Here is a 24,446-nt window from a genome sequence, read left to right on the forward strand (position 1 = left end):
TAATAAAAATGATTATTAACATTACTCTATTATACATTCATACCCAACAAAAATTTAGATAGCTGTCATTATAAAAAAGTTAGTAAACACTATATAATAGGTATAGAATAGTTAAAAACAAAAAAATAAATTATATACATTTATTTGTAAATTACAACTATTAAATATTACATAAATTATTTACTTGGTTGTTTAATATTGGATTTACTGAATGGTACGATATATAAATGAATGAAATTTCAGCACTAACTAAAAGTAAGCAATTAAAAACAATTTAAATTCATATTATATGAAGTTATTACTTCTTGTAAGGCCTAATTACAATGTAATTCATCATGTTTCATGCAGTATAATACCAAATCAAATAATTTTAGAAGATTTATTATGATATACTTAAAATACATACAACCATAATATTTAATATTATCTTTTGTTGCTTTCACTCTTATACTTCAATATTTGTAAGTAAACACATAACTAATAATTGATTTTGAAATAAAAACCTCTATATTTGTATGTATAAACATTAAATTAAGAGTCTTTATTAATAAGCATTTGATTTTAAGTTATTGAGAGTAAAGTAAGGTATACAGGGAGTGCAAATGCTATGATTTGTGAAACACTTAGCGAAATATGTTATGTCTTGTTTTCATACAAATTGACAGTACTAAATTAAAACAATTTTTCCAATAAAATTAATTCTATCAAACTATAAATAGGTAATATAATAACAGTTTCGAGCTATTTGGTGTATAAAAACAGCATAAAAACATATAATTATATTAAGTATGCTATAATACTACAAAAATCAAATTATTTCTTAACTAGAAAATTATGGACAAATTTTGAGTAAACATGGTATAAAATATTCAGAAAATGTATTATTATATTTTAAATATAAATAATTTTATTGTAAAGACTAAGATGCTGGCTTAGCTTGCTTGGCCCTGATTATGACTATACCATACTATTTATGGTATATATCATTACTCTTCTGTAATTTGATCCACTGAATTAAGTTGATGATGCAGAATACAAGATAAGTATAATGGATAATGGTATATCAATTTGTATAAAAAACATATTAATTTATAGCCTATAGTCTACCAGTAGCGCCATTGTTTAAAAAATACTATGACATCGACGACATCGTACATTCAGGGGCCCCGGCCCCTCTAGAGCTTGGGCCCCCATTTTTTTTCAATGTAACAATTAAATGTGAAACAAACTATTCACATATTTAGTGTAAAACCATTTATTTTTCATTTTTTAGCCGAACAAATATTTAATTGTATTTTTAGTAATCCTTGGTGGGCCCCCCAGCTATAAAATCTACTATGACATAATATGTCATAGATAAATTAGGTGATCGGCGCCACTGCAGTCTACACTATAGATATATTTAATATAACATTTTAATTTAACTCTCGGACATCTTTAAATTAACTTTGTTCAAAAATATTTAATTATTTTATAGTAGTTAGTATAGTTTTCAAAATTAACTTAATTTTATTATATAATGTATTTGTTTTAAATTTAAAATTTTAACAATTTATGTATAACACTTACAACACAATAACAATTTTTAATATACAAAAATTAGTATAAAACACTTCAAATTATATATATAATTTATATCATAACAAATTAATATTGATTTTAAAAATTTTTAATAATAAATATAATTAGATAGTATAAAAAGTGAAGCTATGTCAGTGTATTGATTAATACTGCCAATAAATGTCTTTGTTCTGATGTTAGATGTGGAGTGAAATCAGATTCAATTGTACCTAAACAGGTAGTTTCACCGAGCTGATATGCTTTTACCAATGAACGAAGAAGACGGAACATTATATCTGATATATAAGGAACTAAAATAATGAAAAAGTAAAAAAAATTGTTAAATCTATAATAACTGAATAATGAAAAAATAAATATAAAGATTACCTGGAGAATCAAAGTTTCCATTAATCCACATGTATTTCTCCAATACTGAAGCTAAATCACTTGGCATTTTTTGACGAGTAGGTTTCAGTATAAGCAGTAAGAACACTCGTGATATTTCACATCTAAAATTTGAAAAAAGAAAATTGGTCAAAATCATAAATTTAAATTTAATAAAATATATTACCTGAATAAAATATCATTATAAATACCAACTGTATCATTATCTATGCAAGAAATAGTATTTGCGATTTCTGTGAATGTTAACAGAGCACCTTCATAATCTTCTATAAAATATTACATTTGAATTATAACATAATATTCCCAATTTAAAATAATAAAATATTTTATTAACAAATAAAAATACCAGAAAGAATTTGAATGGAAGTTATTTGTTCAAGAATAGCCAATTTAAGTGTATGACATTCATGTGGCACATCAATCAAACTACTTCCAATAAAAGCTGCATCATCCAATTTACCTAAACCTACAAGAGTTTCAGCAGTTTCTAGACGAATCGAAGTTTTCAAAATATTTTCAAATGAGTTTCCCTGCCAACTATCCTCGGCATGTCTCATTTCACTTAGCCCAGCCTAAAGTATAAAAATATTATAAATAATTGAATAACCAATTAGATATAAACTCATGTGTAAATAACAAACTTGTAAATTTTCATTATAAGGAGATATTAAACCAGATGATTCAGTCTTCTTAAATTCTGAAAAAAACTGGCGGGCTGCTTTTTGATGAGCAAGAGCTTGTTCACAGTTGTGATCCATCGACTCTTCACATTTAGCCACAGCTTGCCAACACAAAGCAGCATAATCATGTTTGTCATTCTTTTGACAAAAATTTGCTAGTTTGGCTAAAATATAAAAAATCAAAAAATCAAAAATTTACCTTAATAATAATTTAAAGTAACATTACCAAATTGGTCACTTGGCTCCAAGGTGTTTAGCTTTCTAAATAGTTTTCTAAAAAAATAAAGATATGATTATTTAAAGAACCAAAATAGCAAAATATATTATAAATTAAAACCGTGATGTATTACTTTTTTGTTTTATTTAGTATTATCTTATAATGATAAATAATTTCTTCAGAATTATTGAAACTAGCCATTTTAGAAAACTATAATTATATAAATTGAACTATCAATGGTAATGATATATGGACTATCTAGAATTTGTTTTGCGAATATACAATTTTTAAATTTAATTTACTTTTTAGTTTTTACATACCTAATATTTCACTTCATTATTTTATTTTATTTTTTTAAGTTATAAACTGGGAAATGGGAATTGGGAATAGAGCTAAGAGCATAATAAATAATAATATATTATAAACCTGATAATATGTTATCATATTTTTATCACACTCGTATATATTATTATCTACGGTTAATTGTTATAGTTCATGGTTCAGCTCTTCGACCATATAATAGTTTATATAGCTTCAGCACGAAGCCTCAGGATATCACAAAAAAAATCAAGAATATTAATAAATAATACAGACGTTAAGTAACCATAGTCCACAAATATTAAAATATATGATTTACATATTGTTATTACATATTAAATATTAAATATCAATGAATATTGGCTATATCTTATATAAATAGTAAATATCATGATCAGACTTAGTTAATCATGGAAAATACTAAATAAAATTAATGTCATAAACGGGTGGCAAAGTGGTGCCTGAAAAAACGTTGACCTCCTTTACTTAATTTTTCAAATGACTGATGAAATAACTTATTTCATGTTGAAATGTTTGAATAGTAGCCACGAATAGTATAGTATTAACTATTATCTATAGCTGTGATAGTAGTTAATAAGACAGTGTTTACTTCTGTTTTCCAACGACTTTCTAACTAGCTATACAGTTTTGAAGTAGGTAATTAGAACGTATTATAATATATTATAATCATAAGAATAAATAATTATTAATGAACTAGTTGAACTATATTCAATTAACTGAAACAAAGATAGTACATCATTAATAGGTATACTAAATTCTTGTTATTCATAATAATTCTTATAATCAGTCTGATCAGATTACTGCATTAAAAGAAGTAGTAAATAGGTCATTTTTTTTTCGAAGTTAAAAACATATTTGTTCAGTGTAAAATATAATTTTAGTTATTAACCTAACATATAAAACTGACTGATTTCAGGAATCTAATTAAGTACATTAACATGGCTGAAAAAGGAAAAATTGGAATCATTGGAAGGTAAAAGCTATAAAATACCTAAGTAATTATTAATTAACTAATTACATTTTAACTATACCTATTTATTTTATTCAACATCAATAATTTTAAATTGTGAATATACGATTATATGGGAAAATACTAAAGGTATATTGTACCTGTTATAACTTAAAAATTATCAAAATTTAAATTTTCATTTTCAAAATGTTTAAATAACCAAGTTTTATGAAATAAAATTTAAAAAAATTTTTCAACTAGATTTATACAACTTTTATTTTTATTTTATAATTCTTAATTGACAAATAAATATTAAATTGTTAATACTACATATTAAGTATTAAAGTGTCTACTTAAACTTAAAAACTGTTGAATAATATACATTATTATTTAAATATTGTCTTATAAAGGTGGATATGTTATAGGAATATAAAAAAAACACATGATAACAAGTAGGTATTGTAATTTTTAAGAGGACACCATACTAAATGAGATGTATTATAGTCTATTAGGTGCATCTTTAACTTAATTATACTAAGAATTTTTTTTATTTTCAGTGGTCTAATAGGTCAGAGTTGGGCTATGTTATTTGCAAGCGCACGTTACAATGTAATCATCTATGACATTAATTTAGAGTTAGTGAATACTGCATATGAAAAAATTAAATCAGAATTAAAAACAATGGAAAAGAATGGAATTTTAAGAGGCAATCTTACTGCTGAACAACAAATTGAACTTATTAAAGGTACCTGACAAATTATATTGAATTAACATGTTATGTTATATAATTATAATTTGTACCAATGTTCAAATACACAAATAACTTATTGACAAAAAAAATATTAATTAAGTTAATTTTTATTTGGAAATTTTCTGGTAAAATTAAAATAAAGTAACCATTTTAACATTAATTATATTATTCATAAAGAAACATTTTAATATATTAACTTAAACTCTCTCCCCATTGAAACATTACATGAACTTTCATTTTTATTAAACAGGTGTAACTAAATTGGAAGAAGTTGTAGAAGATACAATTCTTATTCAAGAATGTATACCAGAAGTGTTATCTTTAAAGCAACAGTTGTATGACCAAATTGATAAACTTATTGGTTCTCAAACAATTATTTCAAGTTCTACTTCTACATTCTTGCCATCGGTTCTTTCTGAAAAAATGAAACATCGCAACCAATTAATTGTTTCACACCCAGTATGTAAAATCTGTATTCTGTATTACTTATTTTAAATAAGGTTAATATAATATTGTGTATTTTTAAAGGTTAATCCACCATATTTTGTGCCATTAGTAGAAATTGTACCATCTGAATGGACTGAAGAATGGGTAATTAAGAAAACAAGAACAATTATGGAAGATATCAAACAATCTCCTGTAACTCTTGCTAAAGAAGTACCAGGATTTGCATTAAACCGCATTCAGTTAAGAAATGAAATTTATAATATAACATTTTTTATTGAAATTTAATTTTATAATTTAATAGGTATGCTATATTGAATGAATGTTGGCATCTTGTAAATGATGGAGTACTTAATGTGAAAGATGTTGATACAGTCATGTCTGAAGGTCTAGGTATGCGTTATGCATTTCTTGGTCCATTAGAAACTGCTCATTTAAATGCCGAAGGTATATCATATTTAATTTTATCATTAAATAATCTATATTGTATATTAATGATAGATCTATAGATCATAGTTTATAAATTTAGAACAATAAATTAAATTATTTGATGTAACTACTCACTACTTATATATTAGTCTTTATACAGAGTGATTATTTTATCACTGAACACTCATTTCAAAAAGTAGACTTTTTCAAAAATTTTAGTTTCATGCATTTCTTAAACTATATAACATTTAAATTTTTTTCACCCTTATATTTTATTGTGAAATTACTATAAAATTTTGATTTTCAAATGGTAGCCAATGTCTAAAATGCCATAAAATAGTAGGGCTATTTTTTTTATGAAATTTAATGTTCAAATTATTATTTTTCATTTAACCCTTAGTGAGTTATAGCTGTTCAAAGTTGAGTGATTTGAGGTTTCCAAGTGTTCGTCCTACAGGTTATTATGGCTGTGAGATTTTGATTAGAACGTTGGTTATTATCTAAATTAGACAATCAGGGCCGGATTGGTCTGGCGAGCTACCGAGTAAGACACTGTAGGCCGCCCAAAATATATGAGCCAGTTTTGAGTGTTTGGTCTATTTTTGTGATAAAGTACAAAAATTGGTAGAAAATATATGTAATTGATTTGAATTATTTAAACCATACAGTAGCTGTAGCTGTAATCAAAAGTTAGAAATTCTAAAACTCGGTTATTAATGGCTAGATGTAGCAACTACAGGTACAAAGTTCATCACTGCGTCAATGGTCGATATTCGATAACTAGCTTATTGTGTATGAAAATATGTAACACTTATTATTTATTACCCATATGATTACTGGTCTCCAGAAACAAGAAGTATTATAAAAACCGAAAACCGCCCAATTTTGGAATGTTATACTCGCTAAAAAATTAATGAAAAAAAATAGCCCAATTAATTAAGTACATTTTAAATATAGGTTGCCATTTGAAGATCAAAAGTCGATAGTGGTTTCACTACTAAATTAAAGGGTGGAAAAAATAAAAATTTCTTACAGTTTGAAAAGAGCATGAAGCACAATATTTTGAAAAAAAAAATGAAATACTTGATAAAATAATGAGTGTTTAATGATAAAAGAATCACCCTGTAGTCCTAATCCTATTGTGGACATTTATAATCTATTTAATTCATTGTTATAGTTTCTAATATAAATTGTACATAACAAAAACTGTAAATATTCATTTATTTTTTTTGTGCAGTTCATTTTGTCAGTTTTTATAATATTTATTAAATATTGATTTTAGGATTTGTGAACTATACAGAGCGTTATTCGAACTCTATGTATGGTGTATGCCAACAATTCAAGCCATCACCTAAGTTTGAAGGACCATTGGTAAAAGTGATTGGAGATCAATTAAATAGCAATACTCCGTTGGAAGACCTCCCAAAACGTAGATTATGGAGAGATCAATCTTTGATAAAATTGTCACAACTTAAAAAATATAATAATTATTAAAATATATAATATCATTGGCCGGATGTAGTTTTATTTTATGTATTATGCATATCACAGTGGTGTATAGTAGCATAATATTATGTAGGTAACTAAAAATCGTTAACCAATAAAAATTGTAAAATTAATAGAAATAATTATTTAAATATTCATCATATAAATTACTTATTAAGTATATATTTCTATATTAAAAAAATATTTATACTAATTTGTTTAGTTATTGCTGTACAGTGTTTCAAGTAAGTTGTATTATGATATAATTTAGCGGTTTTCAACCTATGGACGAGTGAGTTGGCCGTTGAACCATAGTATGATATTACAAAACTAACACAATATATTATCTAGTTTTAATCTATACATGGACTCTCTTCTAGAGGACAATAGCAATGTCAAGAATCTCAATAAATTGTTTAACTTGTTATTAGGTTCAATAGGTTGTTTTTTAATAAACAATTGTTTTATATATTTATGTAGGTATAAAGGTATGCTATTAGTGTGCCCTAAAGATTTTTTTTACAAAATTGGTGGTTTGCACATCTTAAAAGGTTGTCTAATTAAAAACAATGCACTTATGACACTATAGGTACCTAAGCTAATGCTAAAGCTAAAGCTAACTAAGTTGTTATGAGGATCTAAATAAGACAAGTCTATAAGGAATCTAAACTTGTATTCAAATTCGATATCAAGTAATCTGACGTAATCATGAAGTATTCTGAATATTTTTAGTATGAAAATCCCTTTAAGCTTTAAGTGTTATTTTAAGTATCCTTAAATATACCGAGTGTACCAAATGGCAAATGGTCTACTATGCTAGATGGAAATTGACTAAATACCACAGGTGTGTCATCCTCAAGGGATTGAAAAATGTGATTTTCTGTATTAAATATCTTAAACTGATAAATTAAATAATAAACGCACAACAAAGAAATTTAGGTGTATTATATTTCCAATGTACCAATCTATGTAATTGAGGTGATAAGTTCTAAAAAAAAATGTTCTTTATATCTTCTTGAGAACAACCATCTTGAGTGTTCAATTTTATTTTGCTAAATTGTGAAAAGATGGAAATTAAGAAATTATAATTCAATCTTTAAAGAAGTTAAAATCGAAAAATCTTAAGTTAAAATTAGTCTTCACGAGTGGTTTGAGATGGCTTTGGAGACGAGCTTTGAATTTTTTGTAAAGGATGTTAGTTACTTTGAAGACAAGAAGGATAGAGAGATCACTAGATCAGTATGAGAAATGTGTGATTGAAGACATAGTACATGGAGCTTTAGTTATTTAATGGAGGAACGTTGATTGGAAAGTTTGAATACGATTTATGTTAGAGAAAGTTTAGTTTAGCCCCAGAATTAGATCCTATAGGTTTAGATGGGTGGTAGGAGGGTTATATAGATTAATATTTTGTAGTGGAGATTTATGTATTTTGAGGTAAAGAGAAAATTATCGGAATATATTATTTTGAATGAGTCATTTATTGATTTATTGCGGAAGTGAGGTGTTTACTGCCTATGTTAGACGGCGGTCACGGTGTATAACGAACATACTGGGCAGTTCGGAGTGTTTGTAATTTGTATGTTGTTCATGACAATGGTGATGGTGGTACAGACGGTACAGTCTTTATGTTTGTGCATGAATGTGTAATGTGTTACTGACTTTGAGACTTGAGTGGTTGATTTTGAATCCCAAATCTTTATACCAGATTTCTAATAGATTTAGGCGGGCTTGGATCATATTTTACGCTGGGTATTTCAGGATCAATATAGCAGCCAGAATATTTTTATCGTCTGCAAAGTCAGCTGTGGTGGTAAGGAGAAGGTTGGTTGGTGAAGATATTATTGAATAATAATGATGCAGCTACTATTCCTTATTGCCTGTTGGGCACTAGCTTGAATATAGCAATCCGTCATACAGTGACAAATACGTCAAATAATTTTTTGTTTTTAACAGTGTCAAAACCTAAATTCAGTACCTACTTATAAAATTACAATATACATATTTTGGATCTCCCCCACTCGAAACAAATTTATGGATACGGTCTTGAGTATATCCAATTATATTATTTATATTCCTATAAAATTTATTACATATTCTGTCATCTGTGTTAGACTAACACAGAAAAATTGCTTTCAATACATTTATGTGAAAAAAAGGGTGGGAAAGTCGCAAGTGGGTATTATTGCTCTGCTGTACCTATAGTAGAGATGGAGAGTAGGTCACTATAATGGATATTATGTTAAATTTAAATGCAATGACAGGTATTATTGTATACAAAAAACGATTCTGAACGGAGATGATTTGTCAGTCCAGGATATATTATATTAGGTACCTATATTTAAATTATAATATATTTATTTTTAATACAACTATACAAGTAATTAATTTTTAAGTATGATTTAGGACGGGTTGCATATTTCCATACGCGGTAAGGTTAATTAATTTTTTTCAAAAGCATTGGATGTAGTTATCATAGGTAGTACCTTATATCATACACTTTGTATCAATTGTATCACAGATTATGCTAGTATAGAGAAAAATACTATATTGTTATCCTAGGAGTCAAACAAATGCTAATTTAGATCTCTAAGTTAAAATAGACAATTAAATTAACCTAATAACCTAATACCATTGAGTATATATAGTATATACTCAATGCTAATACTAATTAGAAATGTATAAACATCGATCGCCAAGAGTGCTTCAGTGTTCAGTGTTAAAATGTTAATCTTTTAAATATTACAAAATGGATACCTAATAAATGATGATAATTGTTGTTGGTATTTAAGCATAGACCTTATAAGGTCTATGTATTTAAGTATTGAATACAAAAATACACAGATGGCCAGAAGTGAGGATAATAATATATTTGTTTAATCCAATTTTATTGAATTGATACATTCTTTTTAGAATGATAACATATACATCCTTAGTGTTGTTTGGCCACCTTTTTTCAGTAACTGTTGTGTCATTGACGCTAACCCAATTGGAATTTTCTTATCTCAGGTATGCTATGTAATGACTAATGAGTAATGACCAAAGCTCATATTTTGTCCAATATGTAAAATTACGGCTTGAGTTTTGTATCTTGCTCCAGCAATTAAATATAAATATATTTTATTTTAACTTTAAATGTTTATAAACAAAATTGTGAACACGATTTTTGATTTTTTTATTATAATAAACCTACTATTAAATTTTAAAGATTTTTGAAAAGCCAATTTTTTTTATCAGCATTTTAAAAAAAACTTAGAAAAATTGAAAATTTCAATTGTCTATAAATACCTTTAAAAAAGTCAAAATATTTTGAAAATTTAATCGTAAATATATAACACTAATATAAACATTTGGTAAAAATTTCAAGTATTTAAAATGATTCGTTTTTGAGTTACAGCAAAATAAAAAAATCGTTTTTGACAAAATCTGATTATGCCTAAACATTTTTGTTTTTTCGTTACTTTTTTAGTTTTCTTGGCGCTTTTGAAAATTACTGGACATTTTAATTTTGACCCCCCCCCCCAAGTACCAACTGGATGAATTTTCCTTTTCAAAGAGAGGCTGAAGTCAAAAATCAAAATATTATTTCTACTCCAAAACGACCAAAACGTTATGACAGACACAAAAAAAAACATATTGTAAAATCAACACATTTTTCACTCCGTTCAAAATCTAAAATATTCTAATAAAAATGTTTAATAGCCGATACTATAATGATATTATGTTGGTATAATTCTAATCGCTACAACCACGAAGTTGATTGATATAAACATAAATAATATTTATTGTCATTGGAGTAAGATTAAAAATAATAAGTACCTCTATAACATTTATGGCACTAATGAGTCCAATATATCAATAATGTACTATAATAATATTGTTACGTATACGGTATACATAAACGTCATTAACATTATGTCATTGTATATAGTTACTAAATTCGTAAATATACTATTCTGGGCACTGGTAGAGTGTAGAGTGTGTAGGCCTAAATTATATTAAACGCATACCGCATTGGATATACCTATGCGGCTATGCAGAAGACTGCGTGATGGTAAGTGACGGGGAATAAATTACATTTTATTTTATTTTAATTGTTTATGTTTAATCTGATGATATTAATTGCACTACCAAACAATGAAAAGAACAATATAGGTACCTTAAATACATTTGTTAATAAATTAATAATATATAGGATCTAGCCATCTAGGTATACCTATAAAAAGTTATTGTACAGACACTACAGACCCATTAAAATTTAAAACTATATATTATTGATTTATACCTAATTTTGAATAGTTTGGTTCATGTTATTTAGTGGTATTTTCGAATAACATGTAACAGTTATAGTTATAATATACTTATAATATTGTCATTTAGTAGGTACCTACTTACGCAAAAAAAAAGTTCGAGAATCTCTGGAGTTGACTGTTGACGTATTATATTATAGTTATAGTAATAATATAGATACCAGAATTTATATTAAAACATTTTCTATTCTGAATTCTGACTCTCGTGACGAAACTCCAGCGCATTACCACCATTATTGCATTCAGATTTAATTGCAACGAGTGGGGTGTATCGTATATGTTGGTTGGATAACTCAGCAGTCAGCAACAATAATTTGTGTTTTCGTGGCATATAGTCTGTACCTAGTCTTAGTCTGACTGTGACAGGGTACTTGTAATATATTTATTTTATAATTTATAGTATAGAACCTAAAACTTGGCGTTATGGCGGTCGACCGATGATTTCATAGTCGATGTTGTTTGTTTTCCTAATGAATTCGCGTCATATTTTTTTTTATTAGTTTTGCGTATCTAAAGAGTAAAGACATTAACTATCTACCATCAAGTATGTAACTACCATAATTTTATTGATTATTATGCTGTAATAAGCTTATAAGAATATACTTATTAGTTATTATTAATATAGGTATATTCAATATTGTTATTGCTCGTTAGTCGTTACTTTTCACTTTAGAAGGATCATCCGATTATTCGCTACTTACTATTAACCTTACTTAGTCAGAAGATTTTCCCTATTTTTATCGTTTCAAAAACATGATTTAGACATTATGGATTAAAAGAGTTTTATTTGCAAAAATAAATATTATTGCCACAGCAATTTGCTTCCCGGGTGACGTATTAACGCATATTTTATTCTTAAGCGCGCAATGCATAATATTATACGAAAGTCGTAGAATAATTACCAATGACCATAGAATATAGATATTAACATATAATTGTACAGTCATATGAAAAAAAAGTGAATGTGTACAGTAAACACTTAATGATTAAACGCCAAAGGGGTCATAAAATGATATTATAAATGGTGCTACAGTAGAACCTCGATTATCCGAACTAATTAGGATCGCACCTAGTTCGGATATTGAAAATTAAAAAATAATATTTTATTAGAATAAAATACATTACATTATTAGAAATATATTACATAAGTACATAGGATTATATTTTTTTGACAAAATTATTAATTAATTGATTTTTTTTTATGACGAGCTGCAACGCGCTTTTCTGCAGCCAAGTCTCGCTGCAAACGTTAAAAAAAAAGTAATAATTGTGTTGGACAACATTCGGCTTGTTTTTTAAACTACTTCAACCAAGACCAGTTTCCAGGGGCGCAATTTTAATTAAAAAACTGAGGGTACTGAAGCTCCTCTATCTTTTTTTAATATAATGTTATCTTGAGGTTATGAATACCTGTTACTATTAAAATTTAAATTAACATGAAACAATTTGCTGGTGCTAATTTCAAAATTGGGGGTGCTATTGTGCTAAGCACACCCAAGCCTCCCTCGAATTGCGTCTATGTCAGTTTAAAATACAGCAAATGCTTCAGCAGATTCATATAAGTATGCATATACTAATAATAAACCAAAAGCGAGTTGATAAATTCGATAAACTGGCCGTAGGTAGGTACGAGTTTTAACGTTCGGATACGCTGAGCGTTTGGAGTTCGGATAATAGAGGGTTCGTATAACGGAGGTTAGGATAATCGAGGTTCTAGTCGATCTACTATAATTAATGACATTGATAAGTGTAGGTAATCTACCAATACAGAGAAAAAATGTATCCCACCCCAAGGGCTCAATAACTTAAACCCACAAAACACGAATAAATCAAAAACAATTTATAACAAAATAATAATTAATATTATCATTAATCGTTTAATTACGTAATTTCGTTCAAATTTACTTCTTTAAATGTTTATAAAAAAAAAAAATTGTGTATGTATATTTTTTTTGATTTTTAAGTTCTAGTATGGACTACTTATGAGGAATACCTTATTTTATTTGAATATGTTAACTCAAAAAATTGAAGATTTTATTATTTTATTATTATTTTACTATAAAAATTTTAAATTTAAATAAATTTAAAAACCTTGTATTAATTTTTAATAATTTTGATCCACTTGGTCCAGCGAATAATTTTTTATTGACATTTATAGGAGAAATACTAAAAATATCTACATAATATGTTTACGCCTGTGTTTAACTAATACCAAAAATTACTGTTATAGGAAAATATACATGTATCTGATAGCTTAAAATCTACAATTTACTATCACAGATGATAATCTGTACTAAAACAGGATACAAATTGTTTGTTATCGCCCCTCCAGTACATCGCATACAATTTATCGCTATTGCTAATCGTTTGTGAGCTATTTTAGAAAATGAGAAAACTACATTTTATCATTTTTATGATATAGGATATTCGTTCGTTGCTGGCATTCGTTTACCATTTCATTTACTTATTACCTACTACTGAGAAATTCGAAAAATTAAATTTAATACGTTAAAATGAATTTTACTGAATTACTTACAATTGTTTCAAACAGTGATACTGGAATTAGCTTTTTACAACAACATAGTATAATTAAAGTTAGTGAAATGTGTGAAAATGGCCATATAATGTTTATCAAGGGATCGCGATGGCGATGTCAGAAAAGAAGTTGCCGAAAGGAAAAAGGATTAAGAATTAATAATTGGCTAACTGGTTCTAGACTACCAATACACACAATTGTCCATTTCATATACTACTGGGCCCGAGAAATGTCTTCGGTAACATTTTGTAAACGTGAACTAAATATGGGACAAAATGCTGTGGTTGATTGGAGTAATTATCTACGTGAGGTATGTGTATGGAAGCTTGAAAATAATCAAAATAAAGAAATTGGTGGTCCCGGTCTTTTTGTGGAAATAGATGAAAGTTTATTTGTGCGTAGAAAAAATAATGCTGGGCGTATTCTGCCACAACAATGGATTTTTGGTGGAATATGTCGAGAAACTAAAGCGTGTTTTATAATCAGTGTACCAGATCGATCGGAAAAAACATTGTTACCTATAATACAAAGATATATAAGACCAGGCTCAATAATTTTGTCAGATTGTTGGAAAGCTTACAATAATTTGCAGCAAGTGGGATTCAAACATAATACGGTAAACCACACGTATAATTTTGTCGATCCGGACACAGGGGCTCACACCCAACATATTGAGAGGTTGTGGGGTTCTGCTAAATGGGGCAATAAAAAGCGTCGTGGAACTAACAGAAATTTTCTAGAATCATATTTGGCAGAGTTTATGTGGAGAACACGTCTCGGAGAACAAGACGCATTTGAAACTATCCTCAAAGATATTTCCGAATTCTGGCCTCCATTATAACTATAGATTCATAATATATTTTCTACATTTTTATACATATTTTATATTTTATACATTTTTGAATTTAAATTTTATACTATACATTTATATATTTAAAACTATTAAAATAAAATAATATTATACATTGAAATATTTTTTTTTATTTATAGAGGGGCGATAAAAAACAAGAGTGGCGGGGCGATAAATTTTATACGGCGTACTGGCGGGGCGATAACAAACAAGTACCTTACAAATGTAACTGAACAGCCAAAGATTGGAGAAATAATGTACAATAATAGAAACAGAGACCAGAATGACCAAGGTCAAAATTACCAACATAGACGATTCAGAACAAATCCATCAGTAAATGTAGAAAATATTCAATTTGATTTTAAATCACCGAAACAGATAAATGAACAGTCAATCAGTTCTAATACAAAGGAACAATGGAGAAAAAAACAGAATTCACCAAATAGACAAGAACGATGGGGAAAAAACAAAATTATGGAAATAGACATGAAAACTGGATATCAAAACATAATTCAGAAAATAAACAAGAAAGATGGGAGAAAAAAAAAATTGAACAGATGCAGAATGAATATTCTGATAATGGCACTACTGAAAAAAAAAATGTAAATGAGTATTATTTTGGATTTAAACGCCTCGAAGAATTATGTTATAAGGACCCTTCTGAAATTGTATTTGTAATGTCTAATAAAGTTAATGGATTTATGGATTTATTCAAACAAAACAAAGAACCAGATTGGATTTTTTTGCTTATGAAAATTTCAGCTAAGATTTGTTCTACTGAATTAATACAAAGCAAAACTTTTTTATTAACAGAACTTATTTGTAATCAATTTTTTGATCATCTAAAAACATATATATTGAGTACACCGACAGAAAAAAACATAAACCGATGTACCAATATGAATATATTTTACGGAGATTGTTTAGTTGTGTTTCAATCTATAACTATATTATTTCCAAAAACAGCAGAAGAAAAATTAAAGGAAATAATTGTAAGTAGTAATATTGCTTTAAATGGTATTAAAAGTTATTGTAATCATATTGAAATAGATGAAACTGTAATAGTTAAAATGAATGAACTGCTACAAAAACTTAACGATACTATTTTAACGGAGGAATTAGAATTGAAAGAAAAATTAGTCATCGAAAAAATTGCCCAACTCATGCCTCCGCCAGAAAATTTTAGAGAATTAACCATATATCCAACCGCAATTGATCTTGAATACGGAGAACCATTTTTACGACCTAATATTTCCAAAGGAGCTTATCAGAATGTAGAACACTATTTAGATGTTCAATTTCGTCTTTTACGTGAAGATTTTATTGCACCACTACGAGAAGGTATACGATTTTATAAAGATACAATAAATGATCAATATCAACATCAACGTCGAAAAAAAATAAATAATATACGTATTTATCGTGACATTGAATTTGAAAAAAAAGGCGAATTCGTTCGTGATAAATATGGTTATCTAGTAAACTTTAACAAAAAAAATAAATTAAGGATCAACTGGGAAATGGGAAAACGATTTATGTATGGTTCTTTATTATTGTTTTCCGGAAATAATTTTAAAACTTTTATATTGGGTATTGTTTTAGAGCGAAAAATTGAACTTTTGGAACAAGGAAAGTTAATTGTGGAATTATTAGAAGATGCAAAACCTTTATTTAATACATCTGTTACCATGGTAGAGAGCGAAGTATTTTTTGAACCATACAAATGTTCAATGGAAGTTCTAAAAAATATTAATAGTCATAATTTCCCTATGGAAAAGTACATAATATCAGCTTCTAATAAAATAGACTATCCCTATTATATTGACAAGTTACCTGAACTTACATACTATGAAATTGATGATTTAACCAAATTTCAAATACTCAGTAAATATTATTGGCCTACTAAAGAACAGCTTGGACTTGACGAAATGCAGTATGGGGCATTTAGAGCAGCATTAACACAAGAATTTACAATTATACAAGGTCCACCTGGTACTGGAAAAACGTTCATTGGACTGAAAATTATGAAAACAATTATAAATAATTTATATAAAAAACCATTTCTCACTAAACCAATTTTAGTAGTATGTTACACAAACCATGCTTTAGACCAATTTATGGAAGGTATATTGGGCTTCACAAACAAAGTTATTAGAATTGGAAGTCAATCTAAGTCAAAAATAATAGAAAAATACAGTTTAAGAAACATGTCTCGTTTGAACAGAAGATCTAATACAACTAATAGAGGTCTACAAAATATTGGTAAACAAGTTAAAACTACTATGAATAATATAAACTATTTTAAAAAATGTAGTGAAGTTGTATCATATAATACTGGAATATTAGAGTTATCATTATTGAAAAATGGTATGTCTAAAAAATATCATTATTTTTTTAAAACAACATTGGATCTTTTAACTTGGTTATTTCAAGATTTTGATTATTTTGTTATAGATCCAATTGGGTTTATAACTGGAATTAGCACTAATTTGATAAATAAGGTTTTTCATTCAGAAAAATTGTTAGAAATTAAAAAAGAAGTGAATGAAGATGATGAAGCAAAACAATATGAACCAGATTACTTAGATTTAGAAGATAATGATAAAGATATAGTAATTTATAGTATAACATTAAATGACATAAAAAATGCTTGCCAAGAACTACTAGAGGAGAGTATACGATTAGAGAATCTATCAAATTTAAATGTAATTTTCTTTAATGAATCCGAAGAAGCCAAATTTAACTTATGTATGATGAAAAAAATACACGATTATTTTGAATATATGTTGAATTTGACTGATGTTAATATTAAATTACCACGATCAACTAAAGATTTATATGTATTAAATATGAGGCAAAGGTGGTTTTTATATTTTTGTTGGGTAAAAGAAACAAAAGAGATGTTTAATCCAAAAATAATGAATTATGAACAAAAGTATACTCAAGTTTATAAACAGTATGCTGAACTAAGAGAGTTGGAATATGTAGAGCTTTTAAAAAAGATGCATGTAGTAGCATTAACTACCACTGGTGCTGCAAAACATAGAATAATGCTGGAAGGATTGGAGTCACCAATTGGTAAGAACTATGGTTTTTAATAAGGTATTTTTTTAAACAAATTTAATACTTAATGTTACTTTTTAGTTGTTGTTGAAGAAGCTGCTGAAGTTTTGGAGGCACATATTGTCTCTTCTTTAACAAGTCACTGCCAACATTTAATATTGATAGGTATTTAGAATATTTTCCATATGAAAAATTAAATATGATGAAAATCATAGCAACAGTTCATTATTTTTTTATTTTAAAGGTGATCATAAACAGTTACGTCCTAGTAATGCAGTTTACAAATTAGCAAAAGATTTTAATTTTGATATTTCGTTGTTTGAACGTATGGTAAATAATGAAGTACCTTGTTACACATTGGGTGAACAACATAGAATGCGTCCTGAAATAGCATCTCTAATAACTCCATCAATATACAAGGAATTGAAAAATCATATTTCTGTTAACAATAGAGGACACATCCGTGGTGTTACAAAAGATATATTCTTTCTAAATCATAATATATATGAAAATGAAGTATGTTATATCTGTGAATATAATTTATCATGATGTGATTAAATTAATACAATTTGTTTGAGAATTTAGGTTGAGGAAATTTCAAGTAAGAGTAATGACCATGAAGCTAGATTTTTAATTATGTTTGCCAGACATTTAATTTTACAAGGATATACAACTGATCAAGTGACAATTTTAACAACTTATAGTGGGCAATTATTTCAAATTCGTTCAGTAAGTTAACATACTTTTTTAAATTTTAATTACAATTGATTATTTTTATGTTTTTTTTTTTAATGATTATTAATATATTAACGTATTTATAAACATTTATTTGAAGTAATTAAATATTTAAGTATTAATAATTTAATTTATTATATGTTTCAAGTTACAAAATAAACATTCAATATTAAAAAGCATGAAAATCACTGTGGTAGATAATTATCAAGGAGAAGAAAGTGATATAATATTGCTTTCATTAGTCAGAAGTAATGAAAAGGGAAATGTAGGATTTTTGAAAACTGAGAACAGAATATGTGTTGCATTATCAAGAGCTAAGTATGGACTTTACATAATGGGTAACATGGACAATTTGTACAATTCTGGTAATTTGTGGAAACAAATAAAAGAATCATTAGTAAATCAGGGTTCATATGGTAAAAATATAATCTTGTTATTAGTTTTAAATAGATTACATTTCTGATTTTTAACATGATTTTTTTTTTCTAGGTGATGAATTAACTTTAGAATGTGCTATTCATTCTGGTATTATAACAAAGGTTTCAAAGAGTGAAGATTTTAATATGATCATGGAAGGTGGTTGTTCCATGTTATGTAAATCATTGCTATTATGTGGTCATTACTGTTCAAGAATTTGTCATTCTTATGACTGTGATCATTTAGAGTTCAAATGCAGAGAGCCTTGTGAAAAGTAAAATGTTTTTATTTATTTTTACCTTTTTTTTAAAGATCTTTTTATTTAAAAAATGTATTATTGTATAATAATTAATAGATTCTGTGATTATAATCATCCATGTGAGAAAAAATGTTTTATGGATTGTGGAAATTGCACTGTATCAATGATTAAAGAGTTACCATGTGGCCATCAATTAACATTGAAATGTTTTGTTGATATTTTTACTTTTCAATGTGAAGAAATGGTTGGAATGTTGGATTTATAACTATTATTTTTCATTGGATTATTTTAATTACACAATTTTTCTTACTAAAATTTAAATTTAGGTGGAATTTATCCTAGAAAAATGTGGTCATACAATTTTAAAAAAATGTTATGACAAAAAACCAAACTGTTCATATAAATGTTTTGATCGTTTAGATTGTGGTCATGCTTGTGAACAAAATTGTCACAAAAATGATGATCCAGATCATGAAAAGGTAGTTTTAGTTTTTAAAAATGTGTTTTGAATTACAATATTGTTAATTCATTAATATATCCACAGTATAAATGTTTAAAACCTTGTGCAAACATAAACAAAAAGTGCTCTCTTAATCACAAATGTCAAAAGAAGTGTTATGAAGATTGTTCATTGTGTACTGTTAAAGTTAAAAAAATATTGCCTTGTGGACATATAAAGAATGTTCCTTGTGGATTAAACATAGACGAGATTAAATGTATTCTTCCGTGTGATCGTTCATTAGAATGCAACCATAAGTGTCAATCTAAATGCTATGAAAAATGTAAACCTTGTGAAAATCAAGTAAATATTAGATATTCTATAATATCTATCTATTTTACTTATTATACTTTATTAATAGGTAGAAAAAATTATCCCAGACTGTGGTCATTCAATTACAATGGAATGTAAAACTATACCAAAACGTAACCTTTGTACTAAGAAATGTGATAGAATATTAGATTGTGGACATGTATGTAAGAATTTATGTGCAAAAGAATGTATAACTAAAGATTGTGAGGAAGTAGTATTGTAAAAAAATAGTAAACTCGCTTGTGGTCATAATAGAGTTTGGGTTTTATGTTGTGACAAGGATAAAGGTAATATTTATTATCATTTTCATATTATGCTTCTTTTTTTTAATTGGCTACTGAAATGCATTTTTTTTTTTTTTTTTTTTTTTTATACTTATTTCATATTTGTAATTGTATAGTAAAAGTATGTATAACTGTTTGAGCAATGTAAATTCATAATAATGTATCATAATAAATTGATTAATGTACTGGTACTGTTTATTAGAATATTAAAAAAAAAATGTAATTTTGATTTCATTAGGTACCAATTAGTAATAAACTAATAACAATTTTGTAGCAAAAATTTGTGTTTATTGGTTTCTTATACTTATACTCTGTAAATAAGTAAATTCAAAATTTAAACTATAAATAAAAATGATATACTGTAGATTTCAGACTAGACAGCCAATACCTACTTGATAAATGTCGTGAACCATGTTTACAAAAATTAAATTGTAACGATATTTGTTTGGGAACATGTGGAGAATGTAAACAAGGACGCTTACATGTACCTTGCAATGAAACTTGCAACAAGATAAACCCATGCAATCATACGTACGTGCATATTTTGTATTTAAAATCCAAAGATTGATTTATAAATGTATACAATAATTTTTTTTTAGATGTAAATTCCCCTGTAAAGAACGATGTCCACCTTGTAATCAGAAATGCATCTATTCTTGTGTCCATTCTAAATGTACTCGTCTATGTGGTAATTCATGTGTACAGTGCAAGGTAATAAACTAATAACTGATAAAAATAAAAAATTCTTTATTTCTTTATATTATATAGGTTATAAGTGTATATTTTTAAAATTTTTATTTTTACTATTTGTGATCGATTTTATGTTAGTAATATTATAATTGTGAATAAATTAACTAAAGTATATCCCATTGAATGTGCTTGAACTTTATAATCATTATTTATATATGTTGATTTTATAAACAGGAAAAATGTGAATGGAAATGTCCACATTTAAAATGTACCAGAAAATGTTATGAAATATGTAATCGAAAACCTTGTTATATGCCTTGCACGTTTAAGTTAAAATGTGAACATGAGTGTATAGGTTTTTGTGGTGAACCGTGTCCTCCTCTATGTCGCATTTGTCAAAAAGATGAAGTTACTATGATCGTTTTTGGCAATGAAGATGAGCCAAATGCAAGGTAAATTTGAAAAGAGTGTCTAAGAGACATTTGTGTTTTTAGTCTATTTGTATCACAAATTAAGGTAGTTGATTGTGAAATTGTTAAAGTTACTTTAGATAAAATTCAAATTTAAATGCATTTTTATAATTGTAGAAGGTAATGATTAACATATGAAGGTTATACGCGGTGGCGGACTGGGAGAAAAAAACAGCCCAGGAAAATCATAACTTTAGCAGCCCTCAGTACACTAACGGCCTTTTATATATATATTATATAAAATTATTATATACTTTTGTAAGCACAATTTAGCTTTTAAATTCTTAAATATTTTAATTCATTTATATAAAACAAAATAAAATTAATAACTATTTGAGATTCAATTTTTAAACTTGTTACAATAAATTGTCAACAAGCACGGACTGGACGAACACAAGCCGGTCCCGCATTTTAAAATAATCAGAAATCTGGCTTTTTATGTTTAATAATATTACATACTTATTACTTATTAAGTAATATTTTAATTTATAATTTCAGAATAATAATATAAATAAATATATATTTTAAACGAGCAGCGGCCCACCGGAAAATTTAACGGTATCCCGGTCATCCAATCCGCCATTGGTTATATGTCATATAATTATAATACATTAGTTTAACAACTAATATAGACTATGTAGTTGATGATAATAAATAATAAAATAAGTACATCAATTATGGTTTTTCTATAAATTATTTAATGTCAATATTTTTCAGGTTTATATATTTAGAAGATTGTGAACACTGTATAGAATCTGAAGCTTTGACAAAATGGATGAACCAAAATGATGATGAAATTTGTTTAAAACAGTGTCCATTATGTAAAATACCAATTTTACGAACCCAACGTTTTATGAACCAAGTAAAAGTTATACTAAAAGACATATTAATAATAAAAAATAAACAGTATGGAGAACTATCTGTAATACGCGGAAACATGAAGACAATGTTAAATTCATTAAAATCCTTAGATAATAATTTTGAGTCAAATTACATTGGAAATTTTGATAATAGATATATAAGTACCAAATATTTATGGGATAAATTTTGCAAGCATTTATTATGGTCTTTGGATACTAAATGTTCAAAGTTTACTTTACCTGCCAAGGATATTGAATCATTAAATTTTGTCATTGATTTGTTTAAAACTACTGCAAAGTTTAAAAATAAAATCAAAAAAATCAAAGATAGTCAAAGAAAAGAATTTATTATTATTCACTTTGATTGGATTCTTTCTGTTGCTTTCACATATGCTCAACAGTTATCAAATCAGCAAAAATTTGATATTAACATGGAGATGGCACGTGGTGCAAGAATTATGAGTTTATTTGAAGTCATATCTAGTGAACAATTTCAGATGGCATTTGATTTGCACAATCCTTATGCAACTGAGTTAATAGACTTATTAGGCAATATGGAAGCTCTATTAATGTCTTGTAATATATATACTATTGACAGAGACACAGAAATACAAAAGTTTTCTAAGTTAATACATGAGAAATTTTATGGACTTGAAATTATAACTGATGAAGAAAGACAGATGATTCATGCTGCTATGTCCACTAGTTTTTCAGGAGGCATTAAAGCTCAAGGACATTGGTGTAAATGTCCAAACGGCCACATTTATTGTGTTACGGAATGTGAAGGGCCAATGCAGCAGTCTATTTGTCCTGAATGTAAAGTACAAATTGGTGAACAGAATCATATACATGTTTCTGGGATTACTGTAGCATCAGAGATGGATGGTGCTGGAAGTCTCATGTATCAAAGACAATTATAATAAGGATATATTTTTTACCCCCAAAAAAATACTATTTTGACAGTTAATTTTTACTTTTAATTTTACATAGTTTAAATGTTATTATAGGATTTTATTTCATTTTTTATATTATGTTTTTATGTTTTAATGTTTAAAATTGTAATGATATAAAATTAAATTGAAGATGGGAACCTAATTATGTAGAAAGTACAATTGGCAAATCTCTTAACACTTGTAATATAATATATTGATATGTTTAAGAATAGTTTTCGTTTTTATATTATGAAAATTACCTACTAGAAATTAGAATAGTGAGTAGTTAGTTCATTTACAGTAGTGACTTTTATTAAAAGTTCAGAAAATATGGTGATGGATGATAGTTATATTTTACTATTAGTCATTAATTTTACTTACATTAAAATTAAAATTAAATAGAAGAATATCATGAATATGTTGTTTGTTTAAATTTATACTGAATTATACATACCTGTTTACTTTACAAATTCATTGATGTTCTTTTTCATTAACTTATATGTTGTTATGTGACACCACGAGGACTGTATTGATGATGATAATCAAAAAGCTGAAACAATTAATATAAAAAACATATTTTTTTATTTAATTATTTTCAAAACAATCGAAGATATTTTCTAGTTTCCAAAAATACTACGAATTATTTAATATGATCATTGTATCAAACATGTAGACCGCATGCTCGTACGGCCGGTGAACGCTTTCTGTGTGGCTTCCCTTAAACTTCTCAAAACTGGAAAAAATATTAAAAATCAATAAAAATGAAATAAAATGTTGAAACGTATTATATTTTCAGAAAAATAAACTCTAAAAAATGGCTTTCTTCAATTTTTTTAAAAATATTTAAATAAAAAAATATATTTTAATTTTTTTAACCAAAACTTTTAAATTAAAACAATAAATATTTGTAGTTCTTGTCCCTGTGATTCTTATTAAAAAATCAGAATTATGATATCACCATTATCTCAGA

At 26.9% G+C, this 24,446-nt stretch overlaps 2 protein-coding genes and 1 pseudogene across 4 annotated transcripts; 2 read left to right on the forward strand and 1 right to left on the reverse strand.

Moving 5' to 3' along the window:
* Positions 1–126: 126 nt before the first annotated feature.
* Positions 127–3,199, reverse strand: LOC132916959 (40-kDa huntingtin-associated protein-like). The gene is made up of 8 exons (XM_060977435.1): positions 3,183–3,199; positions 2,996–3,072; positions 2,872–2,918; positions 2,607–2,809; positions 2,312–2,537; positions 2,132–2,231; positions 1,948–2,069; positions 127–1,871 (listed from the first exon to the last, which is right to left on the reverse strand). Exons 2-8 carry the CDS (start codon positions 3,061–3,063, stop codon positions 1,708–1,710), a joined length of 930 nt encoding a protein of 309 aa, XP_060833418.1. The 5' UTR covers positions 3,064–3,072; positions 3,183–3,199; the 3' UTR covers positions 127–1,707.
* A 325-nt stretch (positions 3,200–3,524) lies between these two features.
* On the forward strand, positions 3,525–7,291 carry LOC132916958 (lambda-crystallin homolog). 3 transcript variants are annotated; one of them, XM_060977434.1, is made up of 7 exons: positions 3,525–3,946; positions 4,118–4,174; positions 4,708–4,895; positions 5,152–5,360; positions 5,430–5,587; positions 5,650–5,792; positions 7,057–7,291. In XM_060977434.1, the coding sequence occupies exons 2-7, from the start codon at positions 4,140–4,142 to the stop codon at positions 7,266–7,268; spliced, it is 945 nt and encodes a 314-aa protein (XP_060833417.1). In that variant the 5' UTR covers positions 3,525–3,946; positions 4,118–4,139; the 3' UTR covers positions 7,269–7,291. The 3 variants fall into 3 exon arrangements, with proteins under 3 accessions (XP_060833417.1, XP_060833415.1, XP_060833416.1); XM_060977432.1 differs by having other exon boundaries at positions 3,525–3,837; XM_060977433.1 differs by having other exon boundaries at positions 3,525–3,833.
* Positions 7,292–15,124: 7,833 nt separating this feature from the next.
* Positions 15,125–23,730, forward strand: LOC132918326 (NFX1-type zinc finger-containing protein 1-like; annotated as a pseudogene).
* Positions 23,731–24,446: the final 716 nt, after the last annotated feature.

This window comes from Rhopalosiphum padi, chromosome 1 (assembly GCF_020882245.1).
Source record: "Rhopalosiphum padi isolate XX-2018 chromosome 1, ASM2088224v1, whole genome shotgun sequence".
NCBI lineage: Eukaryota > Metazoa > Arthropoda > Insecta > Hemiptera > Aphididae > Rhopalosiphum > Rhopalosiphum padi.